Source organism: Typopeltis vanoorti, chromosome 14 (assembly GCF_054136105.1).
Source record: "Typopeltis vanoorti isolate ZY-2024b chromosome 14, IOZ_Tvanoo_1.0, whole genome shotgun sequence".
Lineage (NCBI taxonomy): Eukaryota > Metazoa > Arthropoda > Arachnida > Uropygi > Thelyphonidae > Typopeltis > Typopeltis vanoorti.
This window is the reverse complement of record NC_143562.1, coordinates 37,045,869-37,068,655: the sequence shown is the minus strand read 5'-3', so window position 1 is coordinate 37,068,655 and position 22,787 is coordinate 37,045,869. Positions and strand designations below refer to the sequence as shown.

Below are 22,787 nucleotides of genomic sequence, written 5' to 3'. Positions count from 1 at the left end.
GAATGAGTTCTCCAAGTACCTGATGCCAAAACCAAAAATGTAACTCATCTATACCAGGTGGTGATTTTACAGTTGCTGATATTACAGAGATGCATATCAACATTGAGGTAGATGAACAGGAGGTGTTCAGCATATTAAAAAATATGAATGTGAGCACAGCAGTGGGACTGGATGGCATATCAGTCCATGTACTATGTGAGTATGCAATAGAATTGGCATTGCCTCCTCTGATGAAGTTGTTCCATCTTAGTCTCACCTCTGGCAGGGTTCCTAGGGAGTGGAAAGAAGGTAAGATAGTGCCATTCATAAAGGTAGCTCCAAGACAGAGGTAGCAAACTACAGACCAATTAATATATCGGGAGTCATTGTTAAAGTATTGGAAAAGTTGGTGAAAGGTAGAATACAACAGTGGGTGGATAGGGATGTGATACTCTATAGTGGACAGCATGGTTTCTAAAGGGTAAGTCCTGTCCTAACTTATTCTCATTTTATAATAAAATGACAGCAGAATTGGATAAAGGTAATGGCTACAACATGATACTGCCTGACTTTGCTAAGGCATTTGACAGAATACCACATAGAAAACTATTACAAAAACTGGAGAGGCACTTCGGGTTGAAAAGGTTGCATATGGTATATCATATTTGATGGTATTGGATTGCAGGAAATTGATGAGGGAAAGATCTAAGAGGGGATATTCGGTTGTTTGCTGATGATGCAAAACTGGGGAGAGCAATAGTTGATAAAGATGATGTAGATATCCTGCAGGATGATTTAAATAAATTGGCATTGTGAGCAAAGGATAATGATTGTCCATTTAATGTTGCAAAATGTAAGGTTATGCACTTCGGGTTGAAAAGGTTGCATATGGTATATCGTATTGATGGTATTGGATTGCAGGAAATTGATGAGGCTAGGGACTTAGGGATAATGGCAGACAAAGAGTTGAAGTTCACAGGGCATATTGCAAAAGTTAATAAATTAGCTCAACAAATTACCTGGATATTGAAAAACATGCTAACAAGTAAAGATAAGGACGTTATTATCCCTCTTTATAAGATTTTGATTTGGCCTCTATTATTATTATCCCTCTTTATGATTTGGCCACATCTTGACTACTGTGCACAGATTTGGTCACGTGGTTTCTTTGGGACCAGGAGGTAGTCAAGAGAATTCAGCGATGATTGACCAAGATGGTACATGTCAGTGGGATACTGTCAAGAAGAATGGGTTGAAGGTTAGTGGGTTACAAAATTTAGTTGATAGGCTGAAAAGAGGGGACATGATAGAAACTATTAAGATACTAAAGGGGTTTTATAAAATTGATGCAAGTGAAATTTATCAATATAGGACAAATAGTCAGAGATCTAGGGACCATCCATGGAAGTTGTGTAAGAGTATGGTTAGTAGGGATGTGCAGGCCAGATATTTTGTGTGGAGAGTAGTGAGTGAGTGGAATGGATTACCAGAATTGGTTGTGAGTTCCCTGATGGTGAATGAATTCAAGGAGATGTATGATATGATTTGTGTGTATGATTGTTGATTTGAGTCTCCTGCAACGAGTCTCTGGACTCCATGGAAATGCTCTAAAATAATAATAATGATTAATAATAAAATTAATTTAATGAACAGTCATTACATATATATATATATATTATATATATATAAACGTCTTCGCAGCAGCAAGTGCTACAAAACTTGTTGCAGTAGCATCACTGTTCTCTCTGGTATACAAGCAATGAGGCCTGTGTGTATACTTCTTCACAGCAGCAAGTGTAACAAAACCTGTTGCAGTAGCATCACTATGCTTTCTGGTATACAAGCAACAAGGCCTGTGTGTGTGTGTGTGTGTGTGTGTGTGTGTGTGTGTGTAAACTTCAAAGCAGCAAGTGTAACAAAACTTGTTGCAGTAGCATCACTGTGCTCTGGTATATAAGCAACGAGTCCAGTGTATTTAATTGCGGGTTTTTCTGGCTGGTTTGCCTTATATTGCAAATAGTTATGAGCAGTGTTCATTGCAATGATTTTCAAAGTTCAAGATTTGTTTATTTTTTTAGGTTCAAAAAAGTTAAACATAGAATTTAATGAAATGTATTTTTTATGTATTTCCCACCCATGAAAGGTTGTAGACCTATAGGACATGATTACTGCGGATGTACTAAGGATTATTGTTACTGTTTTTATTAATTTTATATAATTTTTTGTTCGTTTATATATTTTTACATAATTTGGAAATCCTGCTCTAGAACCAAACTTGAAACTTTTTTTCAAGCTACTTTGGACCTCCAATAAGTGGGATGATGGTCTTCACATAGGCAATGAACATGTCCCTCATAAAAACCATTACAAACAACTGCCCACACAGGATTTAAACTTACAACCTGTTGGTTGGAGAGCAGACATGCTAACCACTCAGCCAACCAGACTATTAAGAATTTATATTAAATTTTATTATTTGGGATATGTATTAAATTTTAGCAATAGTGTATATCCTCCATAATTCATTCAGTTGGAAATAGTTCAAATGTAATGCAAAGAACCCTTGTGAGGACTTTTTCTCGGGAAGGTGAGTTAGATGGTCTCATGAGGGTGTAGAAGAAGATGAGATTTTCCTCCTGAAAAGTTGGGTATTTCATCTCACAAAGGAGCCAAATCAGCTAAGAGAACATACTCAGTTGCATCCATAATCCTATAGGGTGGTTAATCCTATTCAGATAGGATTAACCACCCTATTAGAGCATTAATCAGGTTTCTAATAAGACAAGTCACTTGGCCATGACAGGCCATTGAGCCTAACACAGTGGGACAGCAGGATTAAATTTTATGATGTCATTTCAATTTGGATTTTATAAAATTGGTATTTACAAATTTGGTACTTCAGTATAATTGTTGTGATAATGAGTAATATCACTTCAAGAATGCAGTTATAAAAGCCACCGTTCTGTAATTAACAGTTCATTTTTCATACTTTTTTATTGTTCTGTCACTTTTGACATGTTTATTTATTTCGTATGGGAGTTTCCCCTTTCCTTCGCATCCCTTTGGATGGGTTGAGCCATCCTAATTAGGGATTAAGTGTGTATTTTGTTACTGTAGATCCATGTGTGTTCACAGGGATTTGCCTGTTCTCAGGGATGAAAAACCCTCTACCACCATATGAGACTGACTAACTCACCTTTAGTTGAAAGAGACTAGATAAAGGTTCCTCGCATCAGGGATGGGATTCGAACCCGGATTTTTCCAACCAAAGGGCTTTGTCTATACCAACTGAGCTACAGAGGCAGTCTTTGGCATGTTTATACCTAGCAATAAAAGTTGTGTCACAGTAAGAAATGATAGAAAATTCTTGCATTGCAGAATACTATAAATCACTTGATAACAAAGGATAAAATGTGGGAAGTGAAACTGAAATTAAACATACTATAATAATTAAGCATATATGCTATGGTGCAATACATAATTCCATTAAATTGAATTGTTTAATAAAAATTAGCTACTGATTGGGCCAAATACTACAGCTGTAGCAATGGTCACATTGGCAGATTTATTTATACATCTGCAAGAACCATTCAGAAGTACTTGTAACTTTGTTAATTTTTTTTTTTTCCCGTTGATTATGCATACTTTAAAAACAGAATTGTCAGTTTCTGAAACTAGTAATAAAAATTCAAATTTAGTTAGAATAATACATGTTCATTTGTTGCTATATCTCTTAAGGTGGTGTATTGGCAGATGACTGAGTGTGTGGCCATTAAGAAGTGGTACTCTGATCATCCTTAGCAGGATGGGAAATATAAGGCTTTTTTCCCATGTGTTGTGGTTTTTAATGATCACAGTAAACCCTTCATAGCTTGTAGAAATGGTATTTACATCCATAGTGCTAAGCTGCCTGAAGACAGACTGTTCTAAGTTTGATTCTAGTTGCTTACTAGGGGAATTTCTTTTAAGCCTTTCTTTAACCTGTTCCCATGTTAGTCTATCTCTGGCACAAGTGAGTAAATTTTTTTTCTTCCAAAAATCTTAGTTTTGGGGAGAAAAAAACAGCATTCTGCACTCAAGAAAATCAACCATAGAATTCACACTGTTTCAGACAGTAATATATAGTGGTAGGGACCACAAGGTGCTAACAGTTGTTTGCTGTACTCTCTTTAGTTCAGGCTAAATGGCCTCATTTGTTACCTTTGGTGAATAAAAGGATCAGGAGATAGCAATGGTTGACAGTTTGTATGGTAAGAAGTTTGGATTATTAATGGTTCAGCAAGGCAGACGTTTAAAGTAGTTTTCACAGTGCTCATAAAATTACACATGTGATACAGTGTTATCCTGTTATGTGTAATTTTAAGAATCTTCGAGATCATCTATAACCAGTCTGAACTCCAATACCATCCTTCAGTGAGGCAAGGATGGTATTAAGGATAACCTAGTTACCTTCAATGCCACCAAAAGGCAGTCCTGCCTTTTTTTCACTAATGGGATCTCTGCTCAGCTTCCCTGTCCTCAGTAATACACAATCACTAGGCATGATCAGATGTCTCCTTGGACTAACATTTACGTTCAGCCTCTCCTGGCATAAACACACTCACATCAGTAGCTTCCTCATCCTCTAAAAAATAGGCATTCTTTTCCACTCAAGATACTATTTTACACCCACTCAGCTTCTAGCTCAGTACACATACCAAATTTGTCCATCCTTAGAATATTGTTCACACATTTGGGATGGTATATTTAAAACCTTCCTAAAAATTCTCAATGCCATCTCAACCAATTTGGCTCACAGATGATCATCCCTCACAGATGCACTGTTTCAGCTCTGTCTCCCCTCTAGGTACTTCCACGATCACTATTCAAACAGACTGGCAATCATTCCCTACTTTCTGTAGGACCTGTTGAACAAGAGTAGCAGATTTTGACATCCATTTTTAGTAACTCAAATGCATCGAACCTGCTTTGCTTTCCTGATGTGTTTCCTAACAACTGTGACCTTCAAGAAAAATATCAATCGATTTCTTTTTTTTCAATCCTTACCTGCACCTCACACTACTGATGTGGTGTGATGTAGGTTCTTGTACCTTTCATGTGCAGGATATATATAACAATTTGTAGTATTAACTCGGAATTGGGATATGTTCATATTTATAAATACTGACTATAACCGAGACTAGAATAACAATTAAATTTATTCAAAACGCAACATGTTTCATCGGATTGTCTGACTTCTTCAGGCATGGGGACTTAGAAAACAAATAAATACTATAAGAAACATCGTATCACTATAAAAACGACTATTATAAAATTCAGTTAGCTTTGAACTGTAGCTAGAGTCAGTGTTGAAGTTCTATTGTTAGGCAGCTGTGTGCGTCTGATTTCACGAGTGTGCCAATATCGGATAGCAGAGCTGAAAGAGTCCGGTAGATTATAGCTACGGTTATTATTTATATGATGAGGGTCCATAACAATTTCCTTAGACTCGACTATGCAACGCTCCACATTGTCACGGCATATATGAAGGTTTGAAGTTGTTGTCCAGTTTATCTCATGTTGATGGCCTTCATCTAGAACAAGTGACCTGTCAAGCCATGCACTGTTTCAGTAAGCACAAATGATGAAGGCCATCAATATGAGATAAACTGGACAACAACTTCAAACCTTCATATATGCCGTGATGAGGTGGAGCACTGCATAGTCGAGTCTAAGGAAATTGTTATGAACCCTCATCACATAAATAATAACCTTAGCTATAATCTACCGGACTCTTTCAGCTCTGCTATCCGATATTGGCACACTCGTGAAATCAGACGCACGCAGCTGCCTAAAAATAGAACTTCAACACAGACTGTAGCTACAGTTCAAAGCTAACTGAATTTTATAATAGTCGTTTTTATAGTGATACGATGTTTCTTATAGTATTTATTTGCTATCTATGTCCTTACGCCTGAAGAAGTTGGACAATCCGATGAAACATGTTACGTTTTGAATAAATTTAATTGTTATCTAGTCTCGGTTATAGTCAGTATATATAAATATGAATATATATATATATATTATGTAACACTGATGATTATAAAGTTTAGAATGTTTTATTTGAAGAAGCTTTCCATCAGTCTTAAATTTTTTTTTTTTTTAACTAAGAGATTCAGTAAATATGAAGTAAATATAGAGTATAAACATAAAAAAGTGCATTGCTTTATGTGAATACCTTATATTTTTCAATTATGATTAGTGAAACAGAAGCCAGATATTCAATGGAACGAAATCTGCGTACACTAGAACTAGATATGAAGTCTGCACAATCTTCAATTCAAAAGGTAATTATTATATAAGCACATTGCCTTGCCTCATATTATAATAAATGCCTATATTTTTTTATATGATTTGCACTAATGACAAGTTATGTCTAAACCATCATCATCATCATCAAATTCCTGCCATGTACCCTCAAGGGGTGTACAGGATATGACAGTACTACATGAAAAAATTACATCATTACTAACTTCCTATCTACAATTTTCCTCCAAATCAGTCTGTTACTTGTCAAGACTCCAACATTATCAGATCTTATATTTCTATCGTCTAAGGGACTTTTTACTGTATCAATCCACCTATATATCTTGGTCTTCCTCTGGGTCTTTTTCCTACTAACCTGGCAGAGAACACTTGTTTTGCTAATCTTTCCTATCCCATTCTGTTTAAGTGACCATACCATCTGAGATTAGCTCTGCTAACGCATTCCTGGATGCTGACAATGTCAAGTTCTTTCCTAATATCCTCATTTTTAATATGATATTGCCATTGATGCCATCTGTTCACGCCTCTAATCTTTCTCAGGACTCTCATATCTGCAGTCTCTAGTCTTTGGTCAAGTGTTTTACTTCTGACCCAGCTCTCAGATCCATAAGTTAAAATTAGTTTGAACACAGTCTTGTATACAGCTAATTTAGTGTTCCGACTAATTTCTTTCTTATTCCATATGAATTTATTCAATTGACTTCCCACGATACCAGCTTTGCTGATTCTGTTGTCTATTTCTATATTTAATTTACCATCTTCAGTAAAAATTGTGCCCAAGTAGCTGAAATGTTTTACTTGTTCCACAGGTTCTCCATTCACAACACAGTTAACATTTTCAATGATTCTGCCTATTTTCATTGTCTTTGTCTTTTTATTGCTGACCTTCATACCATATCTATTACAACAGCTATTCAATTTAGTCAGAGAATCTTGGAGACTTGTAGCGGATTTATTTAGAAGTATAACATCATCCGCATAAAGCAAAGAGCTGACATTAACATCTCCAATTTTGATATCAGGTTTAATACCACATTCCTTCATAATGTGATCCATATAGATAATGAATAACAGAGGGGATAATGTACATCCTTGTCTCACACCAGATTTAACATTAAACCATCTTCCTGTACTTCCTTCAATTCTAACTGCTGACTCACAACTCAAATAAAAACTAAGTATTGCTTGATATAATGCCCCATTGACACCATATAACTGCAGCGTATTGAATAGCTTCTCTCTTGGCACCTTGTCATATGCCTTTTCAAAATCGACAAAACTTAAATACAGATCTTTGTTATATTCCCATGCTTTCTTGACTATTTGTCGTAAAGTGAAGATCTGATCCTGACAGCCTCTATTTGGCCTGAATCCAGCTTGTTCTTCACCAAGCTTTTCTTCCACAATTCTTCTCAACCGTTTCTCAAGTATACTTGCATAGATCTTGCCAGGAACACTCAGTAGGGAAATACCTCTGTAATTCTCACATTCAGTTTTATTTCCCTTTTTGTATATGGGTACTATGAGAGCTCTACTCCAATCATCGGGAATTCGTCCCTCTGTCCAGGCTTTCTGAACTATGCAGTGCAGCCACTGTAAGACTCTTATACCACCATACTTCAGCATTTCTGGTCGAATATCATCTACTCCTGCTGCCTTTCCACATTTCAAGCCTTTGATGGCTTTTTCTACTTCAAGTATGGATATGTATTCCTGACTGCATGCCTGGTCAGTGTTTTTTATCACTGTGCTGTCATCACTGCTTGTTTCATTTAGCAGTTTTTCAAAGTAATTACTCCATACTTCAAGGATATCTTTTTCTCCTGTTTTCATTTCACCTTTATCATCTCTAATTCCTTTTACAGCACTCTTTCCTCCATTTCTAAGCTTCTTCAACAACCTCCAGAATATTTTGCCACCTTCTTGATATTTATTTTCTATATTCTTGCCAAAGTCCTCCTATGACTTTTGTTTAGCTAGTTTTGCACACTGTTTAGCTTTCTTACATTTGTCTCTGTATTCTGTAAATGTAAAAGCTGACTTATTTGCCAGGAACTTTTGATATGCTTTCTTCTTTTCCTTCACTGCCTCTTTAACTTCCTGTGTCCACCAGGGAGTTCTGATTTTTTTTATCCTTGCACACAACCTCACCACATGCCTCTCTGGCAGAATCAATCAATGTTTTCTTCAGAGTTTGCCACTGAATCTCCAAGGTTTGATTCCTGTTCTCAAACTCTTTCATTTTTTCTTCAATAATATTTCTGTATTTTAGTCTACAGTTTACATCTGAGAGCTGCTCAACTTTTATTCGCTTTAAAACTTTCTTACATGTTATTCTTTTCAATATGAAATTCAATTTTATCCTGCTCAAGACTAAATAGTGATCACTTCCAATTTCAAATCCTCTGTACACTCTGGTGTCCTGCACCAGGGAGAGAACATCACTATCAACAATAACATAGTCAATGAGACTTTTCTTATTCCTAGCCTCTTCTCTCCATGTGAATTTGTGCACCAGATATTCAATGGAACGAAATCTGCATACACTAGAACTAGATATGAAGTCTGCACAATCTTCAATTCAAAAGGTAATTATTATATAAGCACATTGCCTTGCCTCATATTATAATAAATGCCTATATTTTTTTATATGATTTGCACTAATGACAAGTTATGTCTAAACCTTAGTACATAAATATCATAGGTAACTTAAAGACTTTTTTTTTTATCATCATCATCATCATCATGCATATCAAGGATTTAGGCCTTGCATGGCCTGTTCTGGCCTTAGAAGTCATCGTTGAATCGTTTAAGAGGACGTCCTGGTTTTCTTTTTCCTAATGGCTTGTATTTTAAGGCTTGTTTCGGTAATCTTTCTGTTTTCATTCTTTGAATGTGTTCGATCCATTTATGTTTATATTTTTTAATTTTTTCTATTACTGGTTCTTGGTTTTAATTCTTTCATAATTTCTTCATTTCTTTTGTGATCAAATAGGGTGTACTTTGCAGTTTTTCTCATAAACTTCATTTCTGCTGTTGTTAATCTTTGTTTGTCTTTTTGTTTTATTGTTCAGATTTCGCTTCCATACATTAAGGCTGGTAGGGCTAATGTATTGTATACTTTTAGTCTGGTTTGTTTTTGAACTAGGTTTGGTTTAAATATAGAGTTAATTACACCTATTATTTTTAAATATTTTGCAATTTTTACTTTTATATCTTTTTCATTTTCATATGTCATCGTACATCCTAGGTAGTTAAATGAATGCACCTGTTCTAAGATCTTGTTATCTATTACTATTTTAGTACTTGCTGGATCTTGTCCTCTAAAGGCCATAGTTTTTGATTTTTCTGTTGATGTTATCATACCATAATCTTTGGATATCTCATTTAGATCTAAAATAGCTTTCTGTAGTTTATCTTCAGAATTTGTAATTATTATTTGGTCGTCGGCAAAGAGGAGAGTGTTTAAGTTTACTGTAGGAGAAAGTTTAATTCCTTGATGTAAATTTTTATTCCATTTTATTATTATTTCATTTAAGTAGATATTAAAAAGAGTTGCTGAGAGGGGACATCCCTGTCGGACCCCTTGGTTTAACTCTCTCATATATGATAGCTTGTGATTTAATCTTATTTGTATTTGATTATTTTCATATATACTTGTGATAGCTTTTAGGATATTATTTGGTATTTGTCTTTCTTTTAATATGTTAAATAATACGTTTCTTTTAACTTTGTCAAATGCTTTTTCGAAGTCAATAAATGCAATATGTGTTTCTAAATTGTATTCTCTTCTTTTCTCTAATATTAATTTTAGGCAAAATGCCGGGTCTATACATGATCATCCTTTTCTAAATCCATTTTGTACTTCTAAAATAAAGTTTTCGGAATATTTCATTAGTTTGCTATTTAAGATTCTGCTATATATTTTGTAACACATATTTTTTTTTTTATTAATTGTATATATATATATGTATAAATTTTTTGGGGTATTTTTTTATTTATTTTTTTTACATAATCTGGAAACCTTACTCCAGAGACCAAACATGAAACTTTTTCGAGCTAGTTGAGGCTTCCAGTGGTCTCACACCAGGTAATGAAGTTCATCTTCCACTTAAACACAATTACAAACATCCGTGTCCACTGCATGATTTGAATCCACAGCTTTTTTTTTTTTAATGTTGCTCCCACCCACGAAAGCTAATTTGCAAACCTATAGTACATTTTGCATTATGAGTGGGCTAAGGATTTTTTTTTCTATTTTATCAATTTTATATATATTTTGTATTTTTGATTTATTTTTTTACATAGTCCAAAAACCCTGCTCTAGGAACCAGACATGGAACTTTTTCAAACCACTTTTGGTCTCAAATAAGCAGGGTGGTGATCTCACATCAGCAATGAAACTCATCTCCCTCCTAAAGACAACCTCAAATATCCATGCTCATACTGGGATTTGAACCCACAGCTCTCAAGTTGGAGAGCAGGTACACTAACCACTTAGCCAACAGGTCAGCCTGTTGTTTGGAAAGCAGATGTGCTACTACTCAGACAATTAGACAAGCATTTGTAGTTGCTAAAGAATTATACACTTTAACTTTTCTTCTGTAGTCTATAGTTATTAATATCATTGACTGTTCCTGAAAATTAATGTGATTTTTTTCTTTTTTACAAAATTTCTCTTCTGATGAGTCTGGAAATAGCCAATTAGGTTGATGCATGAACTTTATTGACTTTACATAGAGGTTACATGTTTCCAGGAAATACTGATGGTCATAAAGCTTTTTTTCCCCTTGCAGTTCAACACTCTTTTCTTATTCTTACTCATTTTGACCAGTTTAGAATTCTTTCCCCAGTTGTTTATGTCAGCATTACATTTATTTCATGTTTGCCTTGAAGTTATCTTTAAAGTGCTTCATGTGCCATCTGTTTGTTCTCTGACCATTCTTCATAAGAATACCACAGAAAGGCATTATACAGATGACTTTACCAATTCAGCAAAGTTGATGTTGTTAATCATTGCCTCATACAGCTAGCTTAAGTCAGAATGCTAATGTTAGTGTTTCTCTCTCTCTCTCTTTCCAGCAAAACATTAGTATTCTTCAAAGACAATACTAGTAACATTTTTCCAGGTTTTTCAGGTTCCTGTAGTATTCAGTCCATGACTCAACCATACAGTCAAGTTGGAATGATAAATCCTATATACTGAGTTTGGTTGCAGCATGGATGTTCTGATAATCAAAAACTCATTTTCTCAAATGTCCAAAACCACACTTCTGCATTTCTAATGACATTAATGTTCATCATCAATATCAGCATTGGCTGAGAGATCCCAAGATGTAGAAATGGTTGATATTTCCCTTATCTTGGCACTTAGTAGTTGACAGTTACTTGCATTGAATCAGCTAGAGAAGGTTTTTATTTTGTTTTTTTATGTTGCTCCTCCTATGAATGGTTGTTTGCAAACCTATAGTACATTTACCTTGGGTGGACCGAGGATTTTTTCTACTTTTTATTTATTTTTTTGTATTTTTGATTTGATTTTTCACATAGTCCAGAAAGCTCTAGAAATCAAACATGGAATTTTTATAAACCACTTTAGGCCTTTAATAAGCAAGGCAGTGGTCTGTCACCTGATAACGAAATTCAAGGTTGGTGAAATTCAGGTTGGTAATTATTATCATCTGAGACTTCCAGGGAGTCAATGATTCATCGAGAGAGGCTATAAATCACCCAAACCAGCTGTCATACCTTCTCTTAAATTCATTCATAATAGATGCACTCACTATCCCTAATGCAAACTATTCCACTCAATCACTACTCTGTGAGAGAAAAACCTGGCTCTTACCCCTTTCTTGACTGTGAACAAACTTGACTTCCATGGATGCCACCATGTTCTCTCCCTACCTTCCATATAACAAAACATTTCAGAGGATATCCTGTAACACCCGTTCAGAAGTTTATAGACCTCTGTTGTATCACCCTTCTTTCTCCTGTTGACTAAAATCTGTAATCCACATACAGTCTTTCTTCCTAGTCTAAATCCCATAAACCAGATATAATCTTTGTAACTTCTTTGCACCCTTTCCACAGCTTCTTTATCCTGATGGAACTTGTGAGACCAAATCTGCACACAATATATCCAGGTGTGGTCTTTTCAAGGCCTCATAAAGAGGCAAATTCCTTATCTTTACATGTCAAGATCTGCTTCAACATTGTAATTATTCTCCAAGTTGTATTTGCAACTTTTGCTATGTGACCTTTGAAATTAATTCCCATTCACCCTAGATCCCTAGCCTCATCAGTTTCTTGTAGCATAACCTTGCTAATATAATATGCCACTGGAAATCTAATCATGCCAAAGTGGTTCTCTGATATTAATGAATCAAATCATTAATATCATGGAACCAAAGATAGTATTTTCCTGAGTTGTAGTTCAGCCTGTAACCTGTCCAGATTGAAACATTTATATAGTTGCCTACTTAATTGGTTAGTATGCTATTGTCACTATCTTTTTGAGACCATGATCCAATTTAAACACTCTCTCCTCAGGTTGCTTCTTTCACATGTTGCTTTAGAGAGTTGTCTCACAGTAACTCAATATATTCTTCTTCATTCATATCATGAGCTTTGTCTGCTATCCAATCAATATTTGAATAATTCAAGTTATTCTTCCACATTCATTATTTCTTTTGCTTGCAGCATAACAATAAAATTCTTTTGGATTGCCTTTAGCATGCATAGGCAATTTCTTTTCATACTCCTATTTAGCTTTCTGCACTCATTAATTGAACAATCTCGTTAGCCACCGACACTAGAGTACCATCTGTATTCAATAAAGTTATTCTTTCACATTCATTCTTTCTTTTGCTTGTGACATAACGATAAAATTCTTTTGGATTGCCTTTGGCTTGCATGGGCAATTTTTTTTCTTACTCCGATTTGGCTTTTTGCTCAATACTCGTTACTTTTTTAGCTTCATCTTTCTATATTTCATAATTCCTCTCACTTGCATTCTCACAAATATTCTTTTCACATCATCTTCTTCTTGTGGATCTCTTGCTTAATAAGGTTGTACAACCATTTCACTCCCAACCGATTTCTTCTTTGAACTAGTGTTACATTGAAATACTATTTCATTTAGGCACTTTTTCAAAGATTCCCATGCATTGCTGACATTTTTCCTTTTCAGTGATACTATGGACCAAAGGTAGTATTTTCATAAGTTGATCATAATTTCCAGCTTTGTAGTTCAGAATGTAACCTTTTCTAATGGAAACATCAATATATGAGATACTTCACAAGAAAGCATAGCATGATCACTGTCACCAACTGCTGATAAAATAGTCATATTCTTTAACAGATTCCTCTTCTGCCACAATGAACAAATCTAACACACTCTGACCTTGAGTTCCTTTTTTCACATGCTGCTTGAGAAAGTTGTATCACAACAATTTAATAAATTCTTCTTCATTCTTATCATGCGATTTCTAGTCTACCCAATCAATGTTTGGATAATTAAAGGCACATATAATGATCACTCGTTTAGTACCCATAAGGCTAAATTGGCTATGCATTTTTTAGGCTATTAAAAATGCTTAGGGGGGGTACTTAAGGGTCAAAGCTGTATAACTGAGAGGAGACCTCCACATAGCCTTTAAAGGAATGCAGAGAACCAACCAGGGCTTCTAACCTAATGTCCAATCCTCATCTTCTCCTGGTGCACCCTGTTAGGTCTACCTGAATCTACCTGAATGAATGAGAATGGGCTGGCAATTTGGGATTTAGCTGACCAAATTATATTCTTATTGGTTCAATACAAAACATAAATGATGGTACAACATGACAGAATTTCATGCCAGCTGGGGAGTCGCCCAGTTAAACAAGGTCCTCAGTTGTTTTTACCAGGGAACCAGGGCAAACAGCGAAAAATCGGCTACTGGAGCAAATCTGAAAACACACCTCAACTCAACATCAAAAGAGATAAAGATTGGAACTATCAACATAAGAATCCTGAATGGCAAAGAAATGGAGCTAGCTGAGGAATTAGATAAGTACCAGATCGACATAATAGGGGTGACTGAAACAAAAAAGACAAAAACTGGTGAGATATTTCTGAGCAATAAATACAAAATGTTATATTCAGGCAATGACAATCAAGGAAAAGAAGGAGTAGCCATAGTATTCAACACTAAATATGAGGCTTATCTTCTTGAATGGCAGGTAGTCTCAAGTAGAGTGATGTCGGCAAATATCAGAATGGGGAACTGGACAATGAAACTTATTTGTGCCTATGGTCCCACAGAAGATTCTACTAAGATAGAAGTGGAGGAATTTTTTGAGGCTTTAGAGAAAGCAACTGTCACAATGAAAAGGAAAAGTTGGTCCTTGTCGAGGATCTAAATAGCAGAGTAGGAAATGATTGTGAGACATACAAAAATATTTTGGGAAAATTTGGAGAATAGAGCAAAGCTAATAATAATGGCAAATACCTGTTGGACTTCTGCTCAGGACATGGACTGGTTATTACTGACGCCATGTTCCAACATAAATATTTGCACAGATTCACATGGAGAGAAGAGGCAAGGAATAAGAAAAGTCTCATTGACTATGTTATTGTCGATAGTGATGTTTTCTCCCTGGTGCAGGAGACACCAGAGTGTACAGAGGATTTGAAATTGGAAGTGATCACTATCTAGTCTTGAGCAGGATAAAATTGAATTTCATATTGAAAAAAATAACATGTAAGAAAGTTTTAAAGCGAATAAAAGTTGAGTAGCTCTCAAATGTGAACTGTAAACTAAAATACACAAAGATTATTGAAGGAAAAATGAAAAGGTTTGAGAACAGGAACCAAATCTTGGAGATTCGGTGGCAAACCTTGAAGAAAACCCTGATTGATTCAGTCAGAGAGACATGTGGTGAGGTTGTCTGCGAGGATAGAAAAATCAGAACTCCATAATCTACAAAGGAAGTTAAAGAAGCAGTGAAGGAAAAGAAGAAAGCATATCAAAAGTTCCTAACAAATAAGTCATCTTGTGCTCTTAGAGAATACAGAGAAAAATATAAGAAAGCTAAACACTGTGTAAAACTAGCTAAACAAAAGTCGTGTGAAGACTTTGGTAAGAACACAGAAAATAAATATCAAGAAGGTTGCAAGATATTCTGGAGGTTGTTCAAGAAGCTCAGAACTGGAGGAAAGAGTGTTGTAAAAGGAATTAGGGATGATAAATGTGACATGCAAACTGGAGAAAAAGATATCCTTGAAGTATGGAGTAATTACTTCGAAAAATTGCTAAATGAAACAAGTAATGATAGCACAGTGGTAAAAAACACTCAACAGGCATACAGTCAGGAATATATATCCATACTTGAAGTAGAAAAAGCCATCAAAGACTTCAAGTGTGGAAAGGCAGCAGGAGTAGATGATATTCGACCAGAAATGCTGAAGTACGGAGTTATCAAAGTCTTATAGTGATTGCACTGCATAGTTCAGAAGGCTTGGACAAAGGGACGAATTCCCGATGATTGGAGTAGAGCTCTCATTCTTCTTCTTCTGCAGCTTTTCCCACTTAAGTAGGGTCACTGTTTGTGGTGAGTCTCCTCCACAACCACCTGTCTTTGGCTGTAGCCACATCGAAGTTCTTCATCCTCAAGTCCTCCTCCACCATCTTCCTCCATCTCTTCTTTGACCATCCGCATTTCCTCCTCCCCTGCACATCCATCTGCATGACTTTTCTTCCCACATACTCTTCCTCCTCATCATATGACCAAACCATCTCAATCTCGCCTCCTGTATCTTTGCTCCTAAGTTTGTAACTTTCACCGTTCCCCTTACATAGTAATTTCTCAGACGATCCTTTCTGGTCACACCGCACATCCACCTAAGCATTCTCATCTCTGCTACCTCCATCCTGCTGATGTTATTTTTCCTCAGGGCCACAGTATCCATAGCATACATCATAGTTGGTCTCACTACTATCCTGTAGATTTTGCCTTTTAGATTGATCGGAACCCTCTTATTGCATTGCACTCCAGCCATCTCTCTCTCCAGTTCTTCCATCCTGCTTGTATCCTGCATCCCACTTCCTTCTCAGCCTCACCATCCTCTTTCATTGTTGAACCTAAGTATCTAAAGTCACTGACCTTCCTGATGACATCTCCTTCCAGCTCTAGATCTGTCTTACTTCTGCTCAGTCTCATACCTCTCTCTTCCAGTACTTTCCTCCAACTTTCCAGTTTAGCTACCACTTCTTCTCTTGATTCTGCACACCTGCTCAGTCTCGTACCTCTCTCTTCCAGTACTTTTCTCCAACTTTCCAGTTTAGCTACCACTTCTTCTCTTGATTCTGCACACAGCATGATGTCATCTGCATACAACATAGTCCAATGTGCGTCTTCTCTCACCTCCTCTGTCACCACCTCCATCACAATATTAAACAGGAACGGACTTAATGCTGACCCTTGATGCAAGCCAACTGTCACTCGAAAACTTTCTGTCTCTCCCAGGCAGGTTCGAACTCTTGTCTTCACATTTCTGTACATCTCCTGCACCAATCCGACATATTTCTCCAGTACCTTCTTCTACCTCAAACACCTCCAGACTTCTTGCCTTGGCACTCTATCATATGCTTTCTCCAGATCAATAAAAACCAGGTGTAGCTCCCGTTGCTTCTCTCGAAACGTTTCATCATCTGTTGTAACCCAAAGATAGCATCTATCGTTGATCGACCAGGCATGAAGCCAAATTGTTCCTTTGCAATCTCCACCTTCTTCCTCAATCTTCCATTAAAGAACCCTCTCTGGGATCTTCATTGTGTGGGACATCAACTTTATTCCTCTGTAATTCTTACAGTCTTGGGCATCTCCTTTACTCTTGTAGATGGGGACGAGAGTACTTTCCCTCCATTCCTCAGGTATATTTTCCTGTTGACAAACTTTTATGAACAGGTCCCATAGCAGATCAATTCCCACTTCCCCTAGTGCCTCCCATGCCTCCACTGGGATCCTTCAGGGCCTACCGATTTTCCATTCTTCATCCTCTTTATGGCTTCCTTCACTTCCACTCTACTAATGTTCTGTACCATCCCCTCATTAGACTCCCCCATCTTCTCTGTGAGTCCTTGCATTTTCTTCATTAAAAAGCCCAGCAAAGTATATTTTCCATCTGTTTCTTACATCCACGTCCCTCCTTAATACCCTTCCTCCAGAGTCTTTTATCTGCCTCACATGTATACGATGTCCTTTGATGCCTTGTTTCTACATTTTGCCAATCAATAAAGCTTTCTCTGTCTTTCCTTTGTTTCTAATTGATCATAAAGGTCTTGATATGCCATGGCCTTCACCTGTGCAACAACTCTTTTGGCTTCTCGCTTTTTCTCTCTATATTCCTCTCTGTCCTCTACCACTCTGGACTTGTCCCACTTCTGCTTTGCCTTCCTCTTAGCCATCACTGCATCTTGTACATTATCATTCCACCACTAACCCTCCTTCTGCTCTCTAATCTTTCCAGATGTTTCACCAAGCACCTCAATTGCACAGCTTAGAATTACATTTGAATTATGTCTCGACCAGTCTTGTACACTTTATAGTCCATCCATAATTCTCTCTAATACCTTCTCCCTAAAACGGTTCCTCACACCCTCTTCTTTTAAGCAAAACCACTTACTTCAGGCCAAATAGAGACTGTCAGGATCAGATCTTCACTTTATGACAGATTGTTGAGAAATCATGGGAATATAACAAAGATTTGTATTTACGTTTTGTAGATATGGAAAAGGCACATGAGAGATGCCAAGAGAGAAGCTATTCAGTATGCTACAGTTGTATAGTGTCAATGGGGCGTTACATCAAGCAATACTTAGTCTTTATTTGAGTTGTTAGTCAGCTGTTAGAATTGAAGGAAGTACAGGAAGATGGTTTAATGTTAAATCTAGTGTCAGACAAGGATGTACATTATCTCCTCTGCTATTCAATAGCTATATGGATCACGTTATGAAGGAAAGTGGTATTAAACCTGATATCAAAATTGGAGATGTTAATCTCAGTTATTTGCTTTGTGCAGATAATGTTATACCTCTAAATAAATCTGCTACAAGTCTGCAAGATTCCCTGGCTAAATTGAGTAGCTATTGTAATCGATATGGTATGAAGGTCAGCAATAACAAGACAAATACAATGAAAATAGGCAGAAGCATTAAAAATGTCAACTGCGATGTGAATGGAAAACCTATGGAACAAGTAAAACATTTCAACTGCTTAGGCACGATTTTTAGTGAAGATGGTAAATTAAATATGGAAATAGACAACAGAATCAACAAAGCTGGTATGGTAGGAAGTCAATTGAATAAATTCATATGGAATAAGAGAGAAATTAGTCGGAACACTAAATTAGCTGTATACAAGACAGTGTTCAAACCAGTTTTAACTTATGGATCTGAGAGCTGGGTCAGAAGTAAAACACTTGACCAAAGACTAGAGACCACAGATATGAGAGTCCTGAGAAAGATTAGAGGCATGAATAGATGGCATCAATGGCAATATCATATTAAAAATGAGGATATTAGGAAAAAACTTGACATTGTCAGCATCCAGGAATGCATTAGCAGAGCTAATATCAGGTGGTATGGTCACTTAAATAGAATGGGCAAGGAAAGATTAGCAAAACTAGTGTTCTCTATCAGGTTGGCAGGAAAATGACCCAGAAGAAGATGAAGATATAGGTGGATTGATAAGGTACAAAGACGATAGAAATATAAGATCTGATTATGTTGGAGTCCTGACAAGTAACAGACTAATTTGGAGGAAAATTGTAGATAGGAAGCTAGTAATGATGTAAATTTTTCATGTAGTAGTATCATATTCTGTACACTCCTTGAGAGTACATGGCAGGAATTGATATTGTACAAAGTGCCTTAGACGAGAGAAATAGAAGACCTGATAATGTTGGAGTCTTGACAAGTAACAGACTGATTTGGAGGAAAATTGTAGATAGGAAGTTAGTAATGATGTAAATTTTTCATGTAGTACTATCATATCTTGTGCACCACTAGAGGGTACATAGCAGGAATTTGATGATGGTGATGATGAAAATGCTTAGAAGTAGAGGAAGTTGCTATAAAAAGAATTGGAGATGAGGAAAATTATATGAAAATGGAAGTTATTCTACATGTTTGACATAATTACTTTGAAAGATTATTAAATGATATGAGCAGTGATAGATTATCAGTAGCTTGACAGTACTTTGTGTGTCCTGGCTTTCTTCAGAAACTTTTGCCAGTCTTCCTTGTTCATTGCTAAACTCCAGTTTTTCACTGGAACAGTGAAAAACTGGAGTTTAGCAATGGACAAGGTGGTAGAAAATACTGAGGAATGCAATCTGGAATACATATTAATACTAAAGCCAAAAAAAACCCATCATAAACCTGAAATGTTTGAAGGCAACTATATACTGGATGATATTTGAGCATTTCGGCCAGAAATGCTCAAATATGGATGCATAGAAGTTTTATGGTGGCTGCTGCATAATTAATGTCATATTCTAGTTGATTGGAATATGATAGTATGCATCTCTAAAAAGGAATAAAAGCGAATGTGAGATTAACTCCTACTGCATATTCCATGAAGAGAATTGTAGAAGAGAAACTTGGAAAAGAAAAAAGTGAGTTTAAACTAAATATGGGTGTAAACATAAGATTTTTAAGACAGTTGAAAAAATGTGAGAATAGAGTGAGGATCTGTATTTAAATTTTATAGATCTGCAAATGGCATATTTTTTTTTATGTTGCTCTCACCCATGAAAGGTTAGTATTTGTAATTTCATTAGTAATTTCATTTTGTACTTTATTTTTACATAGTCTAGAAACCTTGCCCAGACCTGGAAACTTTTTCAAGCCACTTCAGGTCTCTAATAAGTGTGGCAGTGGTCTCACACCGGACGATGATGTTCATCTCCCACCTAAAGATAATCACAATCATCCATACCATGCCCATGGTGGGATTCAAATCCCACAATCACTTGGCCAATTGCAGTTATATATGTAATGTTTTACATTACACAGAGCAATACATAACTTTATTTAAGTTGTAAGTCAGCAATGAGAACTGAAGAGGATACAGGAAGATGGCTTGATTGAAAAGCAGGTGTAAGACTAGAGTGCACTCTATGTTTATTCTTATTCATCATCTATATGGGTCACACTGTGAAGGAAAGCAGCATTAACCTTAATATCAAAATTGGAGATATTCGAGTCAGCTCTTTATTAAGATAATACACTGTTAAATAAATCCAGTATATCTTCAAGATTCTTTTACTAAATTGAATAACTGCTTATAACAAAGTTGGCATGAAAATTAGAATTTATTACTAAAATAAAATGACAAAAAAACTATGAAAATAGGCAGGAACATGAAAAATTTCAACTGCCGTAGGTACAATTTCTAGTGAAGATGGCAAATTAAATTGGGAACTAGATAATAACTTAAGAAAGCTGATGAAGTGCAGAACTAGTTGAATACATTTATATGGAATAAGAAAGAAATTCACCAAACACTGAACTAGCAGTATTAAGAAAGTGTCCAAACTAAAGTGTGTTTAAAAATGAAATAGTGATTCAAAGACTAGAGACCACAGATATGAGTTCTGAATAAAATTAGCAGGAGGAAACATATGACATGAATTGTATGAAAAATAATATGACAAATGAACTTGACATTGTTATAATTCAATATTAGCTTAATTTAAGAACTAATATTAGCTTAATATTAGCTCTTAAGAGCTCTTAGATTAGCTCTTAGCTCTGTGAACAGAGCTAAGAGCTAATCTAAGGTTGTAGTATGGTCACTCAGAATGATTTTGTAAAACAGGTGTTTTTTTGTGTTTTAGGCCATGGAGGCAGGAAAAGACAAAAGCTTGGATTAGGTGGATTGATGCAGTTAATAACACCTTATAAGACTGAAATCTCAGATTAGACAGTATATGATGGCATGCATATGTCATGCTTTGATTACTATTTTCTGACTTTTAGCAGCAATTGCTGCTGAAATCCACATCTACAATGTCAGCATGTGAGAGCAGTCTACAGTGATCTTTATTCCAGATGCCATCCAATTGAATGTACGCACTTCTCCAAAGTAGACAGTATTAAGATTGTAGAGTTACTTTAAATATTAATGTTTTTTTTTTTGTTTGTTTTTTTGCTATGTTTGAAATTAGGTTTTTGATTTCTCAGTCTTGAAAGTTGGCTGTTAGTGATAAAATTTTTTATTAGTGCAAGTAAGCTTTTATTTCTTCACAAGGTATTTTTGGGCATGGTGCTGGCAAGTACAAATAACTGAAAAACTATTTCTAATCACTGTTTTATATTAATACACTTATGATACTTGCAATTTAAATAGTATTTATTGCTTTATTTTTTTATAGCTAGAAGATGAAGCCAGTATGCTAAAAATGCAGTTAGAAGAAGAAAAAAAATTAATAGCAGATAAAGAGCAACAGTATCAAATATTATTAGAAACATCTGAAAAGGCTTTAACTACATCACAGGTAATGTTTGTAGTATATAATGGAAGAAATCTCCTATTATTTTGCCTGTATTTTCCTGCTTTCCCAATTAGTAGTTTCTTCCCATTTTTTTCCTATTTTTTGTAAAGGATGTTGAAACTACAGGAAAATTATCAAATTATTGTTTATAACTTTTGTGAGTTCCAATTCATGCACCTGCCTCAGACACACTCTGCTGCTGTCATCCACTCTTGATGAGCAAATGATGATGAGCAAAAATATCTCCCTGTAATAGTTACACAAACAATCACACCATCACCCTTCTCAATAGTATGGTATCTTAACAATGCCAACTCACAGAGCGAGAGCAATCTGTTCCAATGACCATGCTCTTGCTGCTGAAATGGCTCACTTATGCCACACCTTCTTGGACAATGACTATAATCCCCATAAGATAAAAAAATACTGAATGCTCCTAAGAAACCCCTCCCACTATCCACCATGGAGAACTACAACAACACAGTCACCATCCCATACATTAAAGGCACATCAGAAAAGATATCTAGAATTCTCAATAAACATCAACTACTCACTGTATTCAGACTGTGTGTCACATTAGCAACTCTCATCCGTTCACCCAAGGACAGCATCCGTCCTTTATCACAGCCAGGAGTCTGCAAGGTATCCTGCTCATGTGATCAACCTACTACTTTCAAACAGGAAGAACTGTGGACATCCGCATCAGTGAACATGAAAGATACATCCGGCACTATCACTATGGCAAGTCGAGCCTAGCAGGCCATGCTTTGGATATCCCCTGCACACAGGATCAACTGGAAGAAAACAAAAGTATTGCACAGAAGCTTTTACAAGTCAGAGAGATTGTTCTTAGCAGCAACAGAAGCCTTAAAACATACTCCGAATCTCAACAAATTATGGCTGTATAAATTTGCCTAAGATTTGGGAGACAGTCATCTTAAGACATAACTAGTACCTGCTTTCT

The 22,787-nt window shown here is 36.0% G+C and overlaps 1 protein-coding gene across 2 annotated transcripts in view; it reads left to right on the top strand.

The window, feature by feature from the left end:
• LOC150099370 (uncharacterized) overlaps positions 1–22,787 on the top strand; it is a 462,639-nt gene that overhangs the window by 195,679 nt on the left and 244,173 nt on the right. For both annotated transcript variants that reach the window (XM_090403434.1, XM_090403433.1), the window contains exons 16-17: positions 6,221–6,305; positions 21,704–21,826. In XM_090403434.1, the coding sequence (XP_090259560.1) occupies positions 6,221–6,305; positions 21,704–21,826 (208 nt within the window). The remainder of the gene's footprint in view (positions 1–6,220; positions 6,306–21,703; positions 21,827–22,787) is intronic.